Source organism: Staurois parvus, unplaced genomic scaffold (assembly GCF_062004578.1).
Source record: "Staurois parvus isolate SC_StPar_1 unplaced genomic scaffold, SC_StPar_1.0 ptg001129l, whole genome shotgun sequence".
Lineage (NCBI taxonomy): Eukaryota > Metazoa > Chordata > Amphibia > Anura > Ranidae > Staurois > Staurois parvus.
In genome coordinates this window covers 569,486-589,498 of record NW_028318925.1, presented here as the reverse complement: position 1 = coordinate 589,498, position 20,013 = coordinate 569,486, and the positions used below count along the sequence as shown (strand labels likewise).

Below are 20,013 nucleotides of genomic sequence, written 5' to 3'. Positions count from 1 at the left end.
AAACACACCAGGATGGAATGCCCTGTTCAATATAACACATATAAAAAATAAATAAATAAATATAAAATATGTAACAATATATATAACAAATCTAAACCCACCTCAAATATAAATAAGAAAAAATTATATATATATATATATATATATATATATATATATATATATAAAATATGCCTGCAATCTACCCACACATTAACAAAGCTCACTAAAATATTAAACATAGATACATAAATATTTCGATTAATAAAAAGTGTGCAGTCAGACACACCCAATAAAACTATAAATAAATAAATACTAATTAAAAATCACTAATAAAACAATTGAGGTCAAACTCAACATTCAGACCCTTAGGGACCATGGTTCTCATAAGATATATCCATCTTGACTCAGCTTGGCTGAGAGATCTAATCTTGTTGCTACCTCTCCAGTGTTTTTTATATTTCTCTATGCCCCAAAATTTCATTTTACTAGGGTCCTTGTTGTGGTAGGTGGCAAAATGCCTAGAGACGTTTAGGTAACCCCTTTTTTATGTTTTGAGCATGCTCCCTGAGTCTCTTCCATAATGGTCTTTTTGTTCTACCTATATATTGAAATTCGCATTCTAAACCATACACCACTCCTTCAGTTTTGCATGAAATAAAATATTTAATAATGTACTCCTGCCCAGTGGTAGCGGCTATGAAACTCTTACGTCTAATATTTTTTGTAGCTATACAGGCAAAGCAATTTCTACATGGGAAAAAGCCAGTATCCTTTAAAAATGTAATTTTACTCATAATCGGAGGATCTAACACACTTTTAACCACCTTAGATTTGACCGTAGGTGCTTTACGATAAACAAACCTTGGGCAGTCTGATAAAACTTTGGTTAAAACAGGATCCAATTTAAAATATTGCAGTGTCTTCTAAAGATTGATTCTATTTTCTTATAATGGATGTTATAATCTAAAATAATAGCTAGGTTATCATTCGTATTTTCTTCTTTATTTTTATTCTTCAGAAGCATATTCCTCTCTGTATTTCCAACTTCAGTTATTTTCTGAGTGATCATATCCTTAGAGTACCCTTTATGTGCAAATCTAGATCCCAACTTCCCTGCCTGATCCAGATAGTCTTCATATAGGGTGCAATTTCTCCTCACTCTAACAAACTGACCCTTTGGAATATTATACAACCAAGGGGGATAATGGCAGCTCCCCATTGGTATATAACCATTGCGATCCACATTTTAGGTAGAAAATGGAGAGGAAAGTGTCCCTATGGTGGGATATAGTCACCCATGAAAAACATTTAAAGGATAAACTAGTGCCCAGAAGTATAAGATGGGATGTACCCATTTGTGATGGACTGACGGACCCAGAGGCAGTAGAGGAGTGGCTCAATTTTTTCCATGAAAAAGGCCTTGAATTGGTCATGTTTTTACTTAAAAGGGAACAAAGAAATCTGGAGACACAGATTGGTGAAATTAAAGAAAAAATTGTACCATACAAAGATACAGCAGAGATGCAAAATGTAACTAATCGCCTCAATAAGGACTTAGATAAAGTGGATCAGGAAGTGAAGTATAGGAAAGCAAAGAAATATCAAAGATCTAAATGATATAAAGAAGTATCAAGTATTTAAATGGCAGTCTGCTTTAAATGAAGTGGAGTTGGCTTCGGCCAATACTACTCCCGTTAAGGAAAAGGGGGATATTAATGGCGGTTCCGCACCTCTTTACAAAGAGCAAGGGAGAGAACCTAATCAGGTGCATTATAATACTCAAAATTATAGAACACCTAAAAATGGATTTAGATCAAAGAATGGCAATACTGGGTATAGGGGACCAACAAAAAAGGGTCCACCTAATAATCATAGACCCTATTATCAGAATAGTAGGCCTTATTATCATTCCAGGCCCAATCATTATTTTCAGCCCAGACCTTATAATTCAAGATTTAATGGACCTAGATTTGAAGGTCATGATCCTTATGATAGGTGGGATTGTTAAAGATATGAGCAGAGGAGTCCCATTCCTACCTACAATAGATTTGAGCCATTAAGATCTGAATACATAAGAGGGGATTTTTTAGAGAGGAATCCAGGGGAAAGGAGCCCCGTGGGAGAAAGATGGAGGAGCCCAGAAAAAGGAGGGGATGCAGGGCTGGCCATAAAAAGCAAAAGAAAAAGAGAGCAGTAGGAGATGGAGTTTTCAACATCAGTGGCTCCACACTAACCAAAGAAGAACTCATGGTATTAGATAAGGGCCTGACATATGCTCCCCCTGCACCTGCAAACAAGTTCAATATATTTATAGACACCCAGAGATATATTAGAAAATTAAATATTAAAAAACACTTTTTAGGACTACCAGGGTCTAAGAATTGTGTTAGTAGTACCTCCAATAGTAGATTTACCCACACTAATCTTAAAAATAGATCACTTTTTAATCCGCAGAACACTAACAGCCAAATTTATGTTTTTAAGAAATTAGTCAATCAAGATTTAGAGAAACTGAATTTTCCTAAAATACAGAAAAATATTGGTATGGAAATAGGGATCAAGAGGTTATCCAAAAGGGATGACATAGTTATACGTCCAGCAGATAAGGGAGGGGGGATTGTGATATTATCTAAAGAATATTATCTTAGTGAGCTTTCCACCCAGTTGAATGATAACTCCACATAACAAGTTTTAAAAGACCACACACTATCTTATAAGAAGGAGTTAGAAAAATTAGTTAAGAAAGGTATGGAAATTAAAGTTTTGAACAAAATATTTAGTCCCGGACATATGTAGGGTGCCAGTTATTTAAGGATATGATCACTCATATCCATAAAATAACTGAAGTTGGAAATACAGAGAGGAATATGCTTCTGAAGGATAAAAATAAAGAAGAAAATACGAATGATAACCTAGCTATTATTTTAGATTATAACATCCATTATAAGAAAATAGAATCAATCTTTAGAAGACACTGGAATATTTTAAAATTGGATCCTGTTTTAACCAAAGTGTTATCAGACTGCCCAAGGTTTGTTTATCGTAAAGCACCTACGGTTTCTAATTTATATTTGAGGTGGGTTTAGATTTATTATATATATTTTTACATATTTTATATATTTTTTTGTTTTTTTATATGTGTTATATTGAACAGGGCATTCCATCCTGGTGTGTTTGGATATTTTTCCCATATTTTGGATTTTGTAATATATTTTTCATATATATTTTTATTTTTTATAATTATTTAACACTTATTTTTTATTATTTACCAATTTAATAAAGTGTTCTATTAGTTATTATTAACTTCTTATTAAAGTGGCAGAATTATTATTTTGATTCTGCTATGCATATAAATTAGAGACGTTGTTTCCATTTGCATAGCATTATTTATGATTAATGTGGGCTTTCGGTTTGGTTTTCTCGGTATTGGGTATTGGCCGCGGTCATTAATGCGAATGAGGGGGTGTGGTATACACCCGCCCCACTATATCAAAACGAGCTGCGTCTCCATAGCGATACCCCGAGGAAGTCACGAGACTACGCAGCTTCCGGTTTTGGAGTGACGCACTTCCGGTACGGGACGCCATCTTGAAAACTCCTAGGAAGTACCACATGGATGCAGTTTACCCACACAGAGGAGAGGGGAGAGGCTGTATCTAAATTGAGATTTCACAGAATGCCTGCTTAGAGGGTCCTGAAAGACGAAAGGGGAAAAATCAAGTTACACTTACGGTAACGTCTTTTCCGGTAGTCTTTCAGGACAGCACCGATTGCCCACCCAGTGGTGATATTTGTTGCGTAAGAATGTCTTATATGTTGTCTCATGTTGTGTCTCCCCAGGTGACCGGAGGTACGATTTAAGAACTGAGGTCGGCGTCAGATAGCGCTTTTCCCAACCAGTGTCTTTTAGTGCCAGACTGCCTGCCACACTATCACAGTCACACTAAGTTGCTGATCACCACCATTTCTAGTATATTGTCTGAACGGATTATAGTTTAGCCCTCCCCTTCCCTAACAAGTGCACTGCCAGTATAATTTTTTGATCACTGCCACCTGATACATTGTCCACAAAACCACAGCATTAACAAAATCACACCTGATCTCTGCTAGCACTAGCAGTTTTTTTTTTCTAGCGCGCAAGCAGTCCATGATTGCTAGCCAGCTCTTTTTCCTATATTCACCACTAGGTATTTGTAAATTTAGTGCCCCAAAATTTCCACTAGTGAAGAGGCCTACAGTATTCTGAGCATGACAAACGAGAGCAAATGGGAGGCCTCACTGTCAGAATCAGGCTCACAATTTAAACCAGAATTTAAGCAGCGGCAGCTAGCTCATACAATGGTGAAAAGGTGCCTGCTAATATCAGGCATACCTGACCCTATGTTACTGAAGTGCTACAAACACATTATTATGCTCAGATGCAGTAGGGTGCAGGTACTAGCACTGCATTACTTTTTGGGGATCTGGCAAGCAATAGCAGCATATTACATCCTGGCCTTCTAGATACCAGCACTGCAGTATCTCAAGGTGAAGTGGTGAGCACTAGCAGCGTAATGCAACCGCAGACATCAAGAATTCAGCACAGGCCTGTGGAGCACATAGTTGCCTTTCAGAGCTGCTTGCAATCCCTAATTGGCTGCCCCCAAATGTTTATGTCCAACAGTACATCACCTCCAACCCAGATTCAAACCTTGCCAAGCTGTTTCGAGTTTAAAACTTTTTTGGGGCTAACCCTTAACATGGTAATTACAAAAATTGTGGTCATATTGGTCCATAGACATGATTCATAATATGCCTGTATACTCAGCTACAATGGCCAGGAAAATATATGAGCTAATAATGCATTTTATGAATCTCAGTGATTCATAATCTCAGTGACAATATCCCATCATCCCTGGGGTGACCCTGACTATGATCGGCTCCACAAAATTCATCCCCTCATAATAATTTGAGTCCCCAAAGTTTGCAGATGTGTATATGCCCCAACAAAACATCTGCATAGATGGGTCCCCTGTACATTTTACTGGTAGGCTTGTCAGAGTTTATGAGAGAAAAAACATTCCAGTGGAGCCCCCAGATGCCCAGACAGCCTGGGGAGCAGTGGTGAGATAGTGTCAGACTTGTTATCATACTTGTTCCGTAAGGTGTATCATTTGTACGTGGACAACTGTTTTGCAAGTGTGCCACTTTTCAGATATGTGTTAATTAAAGAAATTGGCTGTTGTGGCACCATGCAACCTAATCGCAGGAGCTTTCCCCAATGGCTCAATAACACCCCACTTAGAAAGGGGGAAAACCTGCTTGCGCAATGAAGAACTATTAGCACTAAACTGGATAGACAAGCGTGAAGTATTCATCCTACCTTCCATTCACTCAGACACGATGGTCCAAATTCACATGATGTCTGGTGTCATTGAAAAGCCTCTCTACGCCAACGACTATAATCTTTATATGGGAAGCCTTATTTAGGCTCCCACAGAGTTAGACACTAGTTCAAAAAAAAGCGTCTATATATTTGTTTCAGTTGGCTCTATATGATGATTTTGTTATTTACAAGGCTACTGGAAGAACTGGATCCTTCCTAAAATTTCAGGAAGTGATCATCTCAGCTCTTTAGTATGCAGAAGTCCAAATCCAGATGCAGTTAGCTGGCTGCATGAGAGGCACTTTCCAGAGGTCTTCCAACCTACCCCAACACAAAGATCCACCCAAAAAAGATGTGTCTGTGGTAAACGTGTTTTATTTTTGTCTCTCGGAGCCTTGCCAACCTGACCTCTGCCTCAAAGACTGCTTCCATCACTACCACACTGTAGTCCACTATTGGTCTAGGGTACAACATGGCAGAGTATAGGAGTCCTCAAAATTCCACACAAGTAGGGTCTCTAAAGATGTTAGGTAGTCAAAAAACTGTATCACATTTTGAGAGACCCTAAAATCAAATACTGGAAAGGTTATCGTTTTGAAAAATTAAGTTACAAAAAAGTAAATTTAAAAAAGTTGTTTTCTTGATTTAACCACTTGACGACCGCAGATAGCCAAATGACGGGCGGCTTCACTGTGGCCGGCCAATTCTGGGAGGGCGTCATATGACGTCCTCCCAAAACGCACTCTCCTGCACCCTCCGGTTGCACGTTCCCGGCGATCTCCGTGATCGCTGTGTCCTACGGACACAGTTGATCACATGGTGTGGTAAAAGGCCAATCACAGCGGCCTTTTACCACATGATCAGCCATGTCCAATGACACACTGATCACCGGGAAATGCAATTGCCAGTTATCGGCTGCACTTTCTTCACGCTACCACAGCATGAGGAAAGTACTGCCGACAACTGGCAGTTGTCAGAGGAGGGATTGGCACTGATCATCAGGGCACTGGACACTGGACCCGCTCCACAAAAAGGTAAAGCAAGCCGACGATACCTGCAGGATGGATCCGATCCATGCTGCGGGGATCGTTGGCTTTCTTTACAACTTACCTTTTCTTGAAATGGGTCCGGTGTCACCCCGAATAGGTTGCATGCCGAAGATCCCCGCAGGATGCATCGGATCTGCAGATTGGGGAGCATAATGGATTGGAGTCCGATCCATTATGGTCAATCCGCAGATCCAATCCATTCTTCAGGGATCGTTGGAGGGGGGTGTCACCAAGTGTTACTGCACCAGGTGACACCAATCCTAGGGACGCCTCTGCTCCACACCATGATCTCCCCTCCACCAAACTTTACACTTGGAACAATGCAGTCAGGCAAGTACCATTCTCTTGGCAACCACCAAACCCAGACACATCCATTGAATTGCCAGACAGAGAAAATTGATTTGTCACGCCAAAGAACACATCTCCACTGCTGCTCTAGAGTCCGGTGGCGGTGTGCTTTACACCACTGCATCCGGCGCTTTGCATTGCACTTGATGATGTAAGGCTTGGATGCAGTTGCTTGGCCATGGAAACCCATTGGCAACTTCTGCGAACTGTGCACTTCAGCATACGCTGACCCCGCTCTTTCATTTTACATGGCCTACCACTTCATGGCTGAGTTGCTGTTGTTCCCAGTTGCTTCCACTAAAATACCACCAACAGTTGACCGTGAACTAATTAGTAACAAGGAAATTTCATGGATGGACTTATTGTACAGGTGGCAACCTATCACGGTACCACGCTTGAATTCACTGAGCTCCTCAGAGTGACCCATTCATTCTCACAAATGTTTGTAGCAGCAGTATACGAGCCTAGGTGATTGATTTTTACACCTGTGGACATGGAGGTGATAGGAACACCTGAATCCAATGATTTAGAGGGGTGTCCCAATACTTTTGCATGCTGAACATGTTACACCCTGAATAAAGGTGTAGCATGTTCAGAAAGGTGAACTTAGCCTTTTAGTACAGCTTATTAGAGGGTCTGTGTCATGAGAATTGGTTGAGGAAAATTTCCTGATCAAATGTATTACTAGGTTTTCTGAACAATCTACTAATATACAAAAGTATTTGAAATTGACACTGGAATAAATTATGTACAATATAGGTGGAGTATTTGAATTGTGTGTGCACGTTTATCCATATTGGTAGACAAGTTAAAGTGGGAAAGTGTTGTCCTCCACACATTTTGCCAACTGTAATACAGAGGGAGTCCTATGTACTTTTATATGACTATGAGGTTATTATGTCAGCAAGATAAAACAATGATCTCTGTATATGTAACATGGATTTTTTAGGACTTCAGATAATTTATGTTCACCTTTAGCTCAACATGTCTAACATATCAGACTATTTTTTGGAGTCAGTGCATGCACTTAAAGAAAACCTTAATACTGAAGCAAATTTGACTTTTCTTGAATATAGCTATTGAAGAACTGCTATGTCCATCCATAAGCATAGGATGACTAGCGAAGGTTCAAATTAGATCAGGGCTTGACAAATTTTCTTTGAAACTAGAAGCCAGCTAAAAAAGCTAGGAGCCAGGTTTTTTTAACCACTAGTTACTTTCTCCCCCTTCCTGTCCAGGCCAATTTTCAACTTTCATTGCTGTCACATTTTAAAGGACAATTGCGCAGTCATGCAACACTGTACCCAAATTACATTTTTAATTTTTTTTAGACAGAGACAGAAGAGCTGTCTCTATCCAATGCTATCTGACCGATTTAGTCCGGTAAGGTGCATGGTCTGTGAGGTGGTGGAGTGGTTCTATCACTTTTTCACTGGTGGTCACAATTTGATAAAGAGTGGAGCACAGGAGGACACGATATTGAGGAATTGATAGTACTACACTATGTAATATAATTTTTCCGGAGGGTACATCTCCTTGGAAGGGGAGGACAGAAAGAGGAAGTTGTGAACTGAAGACAATTTTCTGTGGAACTTGTGGTGGATTGGATATGCACGGATTTTTACACATTTTTGTGAGTGTGATTCATTTAAGAAAGTTGTGAGTGTATTAAGGATAATGCACTATGTGTGTTTATGTGCATCTTTTTGAGGGTACCAATTTGAAGATGAAAATTTTGTTGTGAGAATTGGATGCTGAAGGATATTGAAAAAGAAGGAGAATCCACATATGGTTATAGGGGATACTCACTGTTTGGACGCTGTGAAGGACTTTTACAAAGTATGTGAACAACCTCTTTAATAACATATAAATAGACGTACAAAGTGCATTAAAACCATCTCCATGAACCTCTACTAAACCTCAAATACTCTCCTACATGGGAGTTTATAGATGCCACCCACTATTTAATTGATGTATTAAAGAGGTATCAGATATTGCCCACTGCTGCTTGTCATGAAATATAGCTCCTAAAGTCCATTGTTATCACATAGATCTTGTATAATTATGCTCTTCTGCATGGACAACCATTCCAAAATAACTTCATGCTGGAAAGAATCTCCATATATGAAAGACCATGTGTAGCCCAGAGGAGGATATCACGTGCTGTAGTACACTCACTTTAACAACAGGTGCACTAGATGGGCACCTGTAAAACAGGAATGGTTTTACAGGTGGAGGCCACTGATATTTTTTTCCCTACTCATCTTTTCTGACTGTTTTTCACTAGTTTTGCATTTGGCTAGGGTCAGTGTCACTACTGGTAGCATGAGGCGATACCTGGACCCTACAGAGGTTGCACAGGCAATCCAACTCCTCCAGGGTGGCACATCAATACGTGCCATTGCCAGAAGGTTTGCTGTGTCTCTCAGCACAGTCTCAAGAGCATGGAAGAGATTCCAGGAGACAGGCAGTTATTCTAGGAGAGCTGGACAGGGCCGTAGAAGGTCCTTAACCCATCAGCAGGACTGGTATCTGCTCTTTTGTGCAAGGAGGAACAGGATAAGCATTGCCAGAGCCCTTCAAAATGACCTCCAGCAGGCCACTGTTGTGAATGTCTCTGACCAAACAATCAGAAACTGACTTCATGAGGGTGGCCTGAGGGCCCGATGTCCTCTAGTGGGTCCTGTGCTCACTGCTTGGCACCATAGAGCTCGATTGGCATTTACCATTGTACACCATAATTGGCAGGTCCACCACTGACGCCCTGTGCTTTTCAGAGATGAGAGCGGGTTCACCCTGAGCCCATGTGACAGACGTAAAAGGGTCTGGAGAAGCCGTGGAGAGCATTATGCTGCCTGTAACATTGTTCAGCATGACTGTTTTGGTGGTGGCCCAGTGATGGTCTGGGGAGGCATATCCATGGAGGGATGCACAGACCTCTACAGGCTAGACAATGACACCCTGACTGCCATTAGGTATCCAGATGAAATCCTTGGACCCATTGTCAGACGCTATGCTGTTGCAGTGGGTCCTGGGTTCCTCCTGGTGCACGACAGTGCCTAGCCTCATGTGGCGAGAGTATGCAGGCAGTTCCTGGAGAATAAAGGAATCGATACCATTGAATGGCCCCCACGCTCGCCTGACCTAAATCCAGTAGAACACCTCTGGGATATCATGTTTCCGTCCATCCAACGCTGCCAGGTTGCACCTCAGATTGTCCAGGAGCTGGTCCAGATCTGGGAGGAAATACCCCAGGATGCCATCTCATTAGGAGCATGCCCCGATATTGTTAGGCATGCATACAAGCATGTGCAATGAAATTTCAGCAAAATGGACTAGCCTGCTGTATCATTTTTTCACTTTGATTTTCAGGGTATCTTTGAATTCAGTCCTCTGTAGTTTGATAATTTTAATTTCCTTGAAACGATGGGGCATCCTTACGTTCCAAACACATTACCTAGTCCATATCAGTATAGATATCCAGCATGATATTTTTCCCCTTTGAGATCTGATGTGTTTTCAAAGTGTTCCTTTAATTTTTTTGAGCAGTGTATATACACACACCAATCAGCAGAAAGTCTCAATACTTCTTGGAGATGTAATAGAGCAGAATGGAGTCAGATCTAAATTACACAAATAAAGAACTTGTCCATGCGTGTTAATAAGACCTTCAGGAGCAATTACACTTCATGTAAAGCAGTGAGGATGAACGCTGTAAGCAGGGTAGGTATACTTATCATACTGTTGCTGGCATCAAGGAATCATCCCACCAATTAGAAGTCATGTAGAGTAAATGAGCCATCCTGATCAGTTTTGCCAGATCTGTCTCAGAAGTAGGCTTGTGTTTGTTTGACATGTCCACAGCATGGACTTATAAAATAGCCGTTGGGTGCTTCCCGCGTATGTGTCATGATGTCATACGGACACGCGTTGCATCACGATACCATGTGCTTATGCACAATGACATCACATGCATGCGCCATGTGCAGATCACCACAAGCGGCACCAACTATAGATATTATTCAACTACCAAATTGGGAGGATATATCCCATGAGCGCCATCTAATGGGAATTAAACCAATCAATACAGGTTCAGCTCCAGTGAGCCAGAAGTGTAGATATCCATACCTGATATTTTCAATAAATAAAACATAAGTAAACATTGCTAATTTCCACCTGAGGACACGCCAATAAAAAAGTAAAAACAATAAACAAATAAAAGAGATTGAAGTAATTACCTTAGCCACCTGTATAATGTACATTATATTCAAACTACATACATCTGTATATTAATGAAAAAAATGAAAGAAATCAAGCCATCAAAGGCCATGGATAATACACTTATAGATAAGCAAAAAAGAAAAAAAAAAAGGAGGCACATGCTTAACATTTCAAAACCAGAACAAAGCTCAGACACTAGTCTTCAGCTCCCAGATCCACCTGGCGTCACGTTAAAGTACAATTTTATTTACAATATTTCAGATCCTTTCAGATTTTGAAGAGGAGGTGCTCAAATTACGTGAAAGGCTTTCACAATGAGGGTATAAAAAGAAATGGCTTACCAGAGGGCAAAAAATTCTAATTGGGAAGAGTTGATTTTTGGGAAGAGTGAAGAGGGAAGAGTGAAGAGTGAAGAGTAAAAAACATTTGTGTCAAACATTGAAAGAAGACTCTTCAGTTGAGAGGTAAGTGAGAAAACGCCCAAATTGAATCTATAGGAAATGTAAGTTCTTGGGAAACCTGCTTGTTCTCAGCAACATCAATTGGTCTCTCCCCAAATTCTGCAGGTCGGCTGGGATGTACAGATGCAGAATGTGTGACCTGTGTCCCTTTATGATTGAGGGAGATACGTTGGTCCTACTGACGGGAAGGAAAAATGTCACCAGCACACCGTGGATCACCAATATGGGTCCAAAGGTTTTAATCAACGATCACATAGTTACAGCAAGGCAACGTTTCGGAGTCTCGCAGGACCCCTTCATCAGCAAGCCAACGTTTCGGAGTCTTGCTGGACCCCTTCATCAGGCAGGTCACATGCTTGATGAAGGGGTCCTGCGAGACTCCGAAATGTTGCCTTGCTGTTACTATGTGATAGTTCGGTGTGCTGGTGACTTTTTCCTTGCTGATTTTGTTTGGTTCCAGCAGACGGTCGCTGCAGCACCCACTTACACACACAGCCATTTTTAATGCAGGAACGTGTGCGTTTGGATTCTACACTTGCATTACTGATGGGAAGGACCCTCAGGTGCAGACAAAAAACTAACTGCAACACTACGGGAGTTGTATATGTTATCCTCTGCTCCTGTGGGTCCTTCAATGTTTGCAAGACCATTCAAACTATTCAGAAAATGTTTCAAGATCATCTGTATGAAATTTCCATTAGCTAGACATATATGTCTACAGTATAATAATGACCTTAAATCTTTAAAATGTTGGGTACTAGAAGTAGTCCTTTACAATATTGGGGGGCGGGGGACTTTGATAAAATTGTACTCCAACGTGAGGCCAGATGGCTCTGGGAGCTGGAGTCTAAACTTTGTTCCCTTTTTGAAATATTAACCATATGCCTCCCCCTTTTTTTTTTTTTGTTATTTATGAGTGGGTTATCAATGGCCTTTGATGTCATGGTGTCTCTCTTTTCTTTTCATTAATATATACAGTAGATTTATGTAGTTTGAATATGATATACATTATACCAGTGGTCAAGGTAATTACTTCAATCTCTTTTACTTGTTTGTTTTTACTTATTGATTGGCATGTCCTCAGGTGGACTTTAGTGATGTTTACTGTTAATGCTTTATGTTTTATTTACTGAAAAAATCAAGGATATCTACACTTCCAGTTCACTGGAGCTGAACCTGTATTGATTGGTTTATTTAATTCCCACTAGATAGCACCCATGGGATATATCGTCCCTGTTGGTATTTTACTTGGGAGTTGATTAATATCTATAGTTGGTGCAGCTTGTTGTGATCTGCGCATGGCGTATGCATGTGACGTCATTTCGCATTTGCGCGTGGCGCTGTGACGTGGCGCACATGTGCGGAAAACACCCAGCGGCCATTTTATAAGCCCATGTTGTGGACATGCCAAACAAACACATGCCTACCTCTGAGGCAGCAGGGCAATCCGCTGAACCCGGTCAGAATAGCTCATTAACTCTCCATGACTTCTAATTGGCGGGATGATTCTTTGATGCCAACAACAATATAAGTTTACCTACCCTGCTTATAGCATTCATCCTCACTGCTTTATTATCCTCATCCTCACTGCTTCTGAAGGACTCAATAACATACATGGACAAGTTCTTTATATCTATCGGACTCCGTTCGGCTATATTACATCTCCAATAAGGATTGACACTTTCTGCTGATTGATAGTGTGTTATTGTGTGAAGGAGGTCCCAGATACATATATATTCTACTTATCCTCCTATGGACGGTGTCCCCCACTGTTAGGCGCTCTAGAGGGAGGTGTGGGACTTTTATTTATACATGCCATTTGATCTTCTCTTGTGGGCCACACCAAACACAAGGATATATTGAAGACTTTGTCTCATTTTTATCCCCAGAACAGAGGTATACCACTCAGGCAAACAATCCAGATCAATCCACAACAGGTGCAGGCTCTGGCTCGCCACCACACACGATGCAACAGGAAGAAGGGTCAGCCACACACCGGAGGATTGATGAGTAGGTGTATATTTATTGATCCATAGGACACACAAAACACCAGGACATGAATACAGGACCTGTTAGCGCATTTCACAGGATCTCAAGCTTAATCATAACAAAGAAAACAACAAAAGTGCTGTCTTATATAGGTATTAGTTAATAAAGGACACCTGTCCTAATCAGCACTCCTGAAGCCTGAGGATACGCCTACTAATACATTGTAACAAAACATATAAAACCATTGTATCAAAAACAGTGATCTCGGAGAACAACAAGAAAGGAAGAAAAGAAAAATGAAAGCGAAGTGGAATAAAAGAAAAACAAAAAAAGAGAAAAAGAATAATTATGTAAAAATTATAAATGAAAAATGAAATAACATACACAAGCACAGATAAAAGCGAGTAAATATCCCAAGAAAATATGGGCTAAGAAGCCACATTTGTAAATAATCAAAATTTAAATAATAATATATACAATAAATGCATACAAAAAATGCATGTCTACTTGGGATAAAGTACAAAAAAAATCACAGAAAAAAAACCCATATGTATTCAGACAGGAATATATCAAAACAGCAGAAAAAATATGTATCAACGGTAACGCATCAAAAAACAACGCATCAAAAGACAAAAGTAGCGCATCAAAAAACAAAAAGAAAAAAAAAAAAGAAAACCCCAAAGGGAAAAGAAAGATGGTATTAAAGATATGTGTGCACATGAATGTGCACACTTGAGGTGCATGATGTGCCAAAATGAAGATGTTGTGCATCCAAATAAGCTAAGTAATGAAATATATGAAAGGATGTACATATAACGACTCAATAAACATACGGTAATAATAATAATAAAAAAAAAATAATTATATATATATATATATATATATATATATATATATATATATATATATATATGAAGTTGGAGTACAGTACCAGTAATATTAAAACCCCTCCCACACAAGCCTCCCATTCCCTTCCCCCCCTAATTGGTGATCATGGCAGCAATGACAGTGAAAGTTAACCCTCCTCTCCCATTGGTGATCAAAGCAATAAATATTAACCCCCTGCCCCCATACTGGAGGTCATGGCTTTGAAAGTTAACCCCCCTTCCTACATTGGTGATCATCACAGAAAAAGTTAATCTACCCATTTGTTATCATTTACCTGATCAAATGCTCTCACACTACTCTCTCTCCCCAGGATAGGACTTAAAACGGTAATAAACCCAAAAAACAAACATTTAATATAAATTGCAGCTTACCAATTCTTAGATGTGATGGCTTTATTAATTTTTTAGGCTTTATTTCTTTTATTTTTATGTGGTAATTCAGCCATCAAGTTACTGTTTTTCAGAAGTTCAAGTTGTCCAGCAGAATGTATCGGTTTTTATGGAGGAGACAATCCATTTACCACTGGCAGGGGTGACTAAAATGATCAGCTTTTATTTATTCATGTAAAACCATTATCCAAAAAAAAAAAAAAATGTTTGCCAAAATCCCAATCTGCTGGAACTTTTGACACTCCCCTCCCCCAAAATTGACAATGTTGCTGTGTCCTGTGCTCATTTCTCCAGTGGTGTCTAGCAAATAGAGGAGGTGTGTTACTGGGTATATCACCAGATGAAAACAGAGGAGAAAAGCCTAAAAAAAATAAAACTAATGCAGCCACCATATCTAATGGTTGGTAAGTTGCAATACATTACATTTCTTTTGGTTTTAATACTGCATTAACTTCATTGCCAGGTGCTGGAACATACAGTATAGAGCATACATATGTGGAAGGCACATATGCATACATATGTGGAAGGCACATATGCAAACTGTTGTAATTCCTACACCGTTCACCTGATTTGGATGTAAATACCCTCAAATTAAAGCTGACAGTCTGCAGTTAAAGCACATCTTGTTTGTTTCATTTCAAATCCATTGTGGTGGTGTATAGAGTAAAAAATGTTAGAATTGTGTCGATGTACCAATATTTATGGACCTGACTGTATATATATATATATATATATATATATATAAAAACGTGTCGAGCACCATCCCAGATTAAAATAATGTCATCAATATACCTTCCAAAGAAGACAATATGTTGGGCAAAGGGGTTGTTTGACCATATAAATTCTCCCAGAGGCCCATAGTTAGATTAGCGTAACAAGGAGCAAAATTTGCCCCCATGGCTGTGCCGTTTATTTGCAAGTAAAACTGATTTAAAAAGGTAAAATAATTATGTTGTAAACAGAATTCTGTGCAATCAATAATGAAACCAGCCTGAACGGAGTTCATGTGGGCATCTGATGATAAAAAGTGCTGAAGGGCAGACAAACCTACTCTGTGGGGGATGGGCGTGTAGAGTGACGACACATCCAGTGAGGCCCAATGGTATCCTGATTGCCATCTATATTTACTTAAAACCTCTATAATGTGACTAGAGTCCCTGATGAACGATGGCAATGCCATGACTATTGGTTGAAGGAAAAAGTCAATGTATTTAGACAGGCCACTAATAAAACTATTTGTGCTGGCTACTATAGGACGCCCAGGTGGATTGGTAATGGACTTATGGATCTTGGGAAGGTGATAAAAATAAGGTGTACTACACACTGTAGGAAATAAAAATGATTTTTCTCTTTTATTGATTATTCTGTTGTTGAAAGCAGTGTCAATCAATATTTTGAGTGCTTTCTGGTACTCAGGTAAAGGGTCTTCTTTAAATTTCTGATAAGTGCTAGAGTCGGACAGGAGACGGGTGGTGACATCATCCGGGACGCTGGGACGTCGGATACACGTGGTCCCTGCACTGACAGGCATTCTACTCCACTACTTCCCTCTGAGCAGATGGGCCGTCCATCTTGGAACCTGGCTTCTTAAAGCCACAGGCTAGTTATCTATTTTTTACCATATGAATTATTAAAGGCATACTTCCATATAAGGTGTATTATGTTTATCACAAAACTACACAGTGCCTGACTCCTGTTCATACAGTACTGGGAGAGACCTGACAGGGACGGGCACCTGGAGGACATGTGGAGGCAGAAATATGAAATTAAAGCTAAAAAAAAAGTTTTTTACCTTAATGCAATCTTTCCTGTGTGAAGGGGAAGGGAAAGGGAGGGGAGAATAGATCCAGCGCTGTGCACTGCTGCATCTCTTCTCCGATTTTCCTTTTCACACAGCCCTCGAGCCATTGGCTCCTTCTGCTGCCAATCAAATGCAGTGAGGAGGAAGTAGGGGTCAGGGCTAAGTGCCACTGTGTGAGTCTATGGAAAGTGGCTTCATAAACACACAGCTTGGGAGCGCGCAGAAACCATGTGCACCTATAGGAAGCGGCTTACTATGGGGGCACACTAAGGAGAAGAGGAGCCAACATCGCCGGCGGGGGACCCAAGAAGAGGAAGATCTGGGCCACTCTGTGCAATACAATTGCATAGAGCAAGTGAGTATAACGTCTGTTATTTTAATTTAAAAAAATAGACTTTAGTAACTCAAAGTTCAGATATAAACTTACATGGGTTGTGAACACTCTTGAAGATTACATGTCCTGCGAATAGGTTTTAGTTTCGGAATAAATTCACACATCTTCTTATTCACCATTTTGTGGTCTGATTTCCTTCGACAGCCATATTTTGTGAACTGATAACCTACAAAACAGCATATTGTTTTACTATATTTAAAAGTCTTGAAAACATGGTAAGGTGCTTTAAGAGTGTGGTAGCCCACTTTAATTAAAACAGATTAAAGAAATGTCCATAAACTTGCCCATGCAGGTGTTTTGGTTGCACACAGCAGAAACAGATAACAAAAATACCAAGCCACTTGGCTCTCTGTTCAGAAGCTCCACTGTCCTTAGTAATGGGTCCCTCAGACCACCAGCTCCCTATTAATGCACACAGCAATACTGGCTTACACCTGTCTCCTAAAGGAAGCCCTCTTTTCAGCACACAGCAAATGTGTTTTCACCAATTCCAGCATTTCTGGTAATGTATCTGTCATGTCTATACATCCTAAAAATACATAGCATTTTAGGCAATTTTCCCTTGTCAAAGATATGGAAGGGCTCATTCTGGCTCATTCTGTGACATTTGAGAGGTTGAGAAATTTAGAGAGACCTCCTCACCAGGCTGTGCTGTCAGATGCATGTCTCTTACTTATCGCCTCTACCTCACCAGCAATGGGCCACTGCATTTTTCTTTTTCTTCTTTTTTTTGAAGGTCACGGCTTATGCGCAGATTTTTTATCGGTAAAAGATTGACCGATTTGCCGATCATTGCCGTGAAAATCGGGCGATCTGCAAAATCGGACGATTTTATCCACATTTACCGATAAAAAAAATGTGCCAAAATCCCAAAAAACGACCGACCAATTACCCACTAACAGCCCGAAAATCTGCCGATTTTTTTTTGGCCAAAAAATCGGCCTATTTTAGATCCATCTAAAGCAGGCCATAGATGGATCGAAAATCGGCCGATTTCTCAGCCGAAAAAAAAAATCGGCTGATTTTCGGGCGGTTAGTGAGTTAATTGGTCGGCCGTTTTTGGGGATTTTGGCACATTTTTTTTATCGGTAAATTTTGAAAAAATCATCTGATTTTGCCAATCATTGCTGCGAAAATTGGCCGATCGGTAGAATCGGCCGATTTTTTTCCAAATTTACCGATAAACAAAATGTGCCAAAAACCCGAAAAATGGCCGACCAATTATCCCACTAACAGAAGAGGCCCTTGTCCCCAAGGGACAAGGTGCTTTGGGGGGGGAGCCCCCCCTGTACCAAAGCACCCATGTTGAGGGCATGTGGCCTGGTATGGTTCAGGAGGGGGGGACGCTCGCTCGTCCCCCCCCTTTTCCTGACCTGCCGGGCTGCATGCTAAGACAAGGGTCTGGTATGGATTTTGGGGGGAACCCTGTTTTTTATTTAATTTCGGAGTGAAGTTACCCCTTAATATCCATACCAGACCCGAAGGGCTTTGTGTGGATGGGAGGGGGGACCCCACGCCGTTTTTTGTTTACATTTTGGTGTGGAGTTACCCCTTAAGATACATACCAGACCCAAAGGGCTTGGTGTGGATGGGAGGGGGGACTCCACGCCGTTTTTTGTTTACATTTTGGTGTGGAGTTACCCCTTAAGATGCATACCAGACCCGAAGGGCTTGGTGTGGATGGGAGGGGGGACCCCACGCTGTTTTTTATTTATTATGGTGCTGGTTTTTAAATGTAATTCTCCCTTTTTTTTTTCACTATAGCTCAGAAATTCACCTGTCACTTCCCCCAGCTAAAAGAGAAAGTTTTCTTGGAATTTATATCCCTAAAGGAAACAATGTTTACTTTGAGTTTATTAAAAGATACAAAGTTTTCTGTAACTTCGGGGAAAGTGACTTCTAAGCTTGTGAAATATAGTGAAGAAAAAAAAAAAGGCTGGCATTTGCATTTGAAAATCAGCGCCGACATACACTTTGTATTGCGAAAAAAAATTATTAACAATTGTGTAAACCGAGGCATTATTTTCCATGGATTTTCATTCGTAAACCAAAAATTCCGTTAACCGAGGCGTTGGTAAATCGAGGTACGCCTGTATTAGTATTGCAATCCTTTGTATTGGGATACATAGAACCAACATACATCAGAATTGGCAACATAGCACAACATTTGTGTCACATTGGAGATATCTGGCTAGTTACACTGACCTTGCCCAGGGACCTAGGATTGATTCACACCACAGAAATACAGGAAGGATTAGCATTCAACAGCTCTGTGGATTAGGCACTGCTGCCTCACAACGCTAGGGTTGTCGGTTTGAATCCCAACCATGCAATGAATTTGGATGATCTCTGTGTTACTACCCTAACATACATGTGCTGGTGGCAGCATCTTTGCTTTCTGTCTAAATGATCCCTAGAATGTGAATTAGAATGAGGCCTTGTCTGTTCAAACACCTTTAAAGTTGTACCTTATGTGAATGTCAAACAATGGAATGAGATAAGGGCCTGGACTAATGATTGATTGGATAATGCTGGTTTGCACTCCACCCCCTTTTGGGAAAGTTTGTCAAACCATTAGAAGAGTGAGCGAGAGAGAAATGGATTAAAAAAAAATTAATAAAAATAATGGCATGGAGTCCACACCCCCCCAAATCCTAACAGACCTTTATCCGAGCATGCAGATATCGCATCTTCAAAGATTTATTTCCTTTGTTGAATTGCCTGCTTGGTTCACACTACATGATTTAAAATTTGCTTTTTGTTGGCAATTTCACCATATTTTCTGTAGATTTACCAATGAGTTATTGAATTTTCAATTGTGTTTTACACTGCGGTTTCTATTGTAGTCTATATATGAAATCGCTACAAAATGCTGTAAAAGGTAAACAAGACCGACGTTTGAAATTGTGCTGCAGAATATCGCTTAAGTTAAAACACTCACATCCACATTCATTAGATCCGATATCAGGTACAATTTCAATTCCCAAATCGCACCTGAAATCGTGCACCCTGGATGCGACTTGGCATACGATTTGCATGACATGCGACTTGCAAATCGTATGCCAAGTCGCACCCTATTGTCTGCTATTAGAGCAGTCACATGGGTGTGTTTCCGACACTGATTTC

General features: G+C 40.2%; 1 protein-coding gene across 1 annotated transcript in view; it reads right to left on the bottom strand.

The window, feature by feature from the left end:
* Positions 1 to 20,013, bottom strand: part of LOC149440032 (A disintegrin and metalloproteinase with thrombospondin motifs 2-like) — a 987,780-nt gene that overhangs the window by 403,024 nt on the left and 564,743 nt on the right. Inside the window, exon 12 of the mRNA XM_089659016.1 lies at positions 16,921 to 17,053. Within this exon, the coding sequence (XP_089515142.1) occupies positions 16,921 to 17,053 (133 nt within the window). The remainder of the gene's footprint in view (positions 1 to 16,920; positions 17,054 to 20,013) is intronic.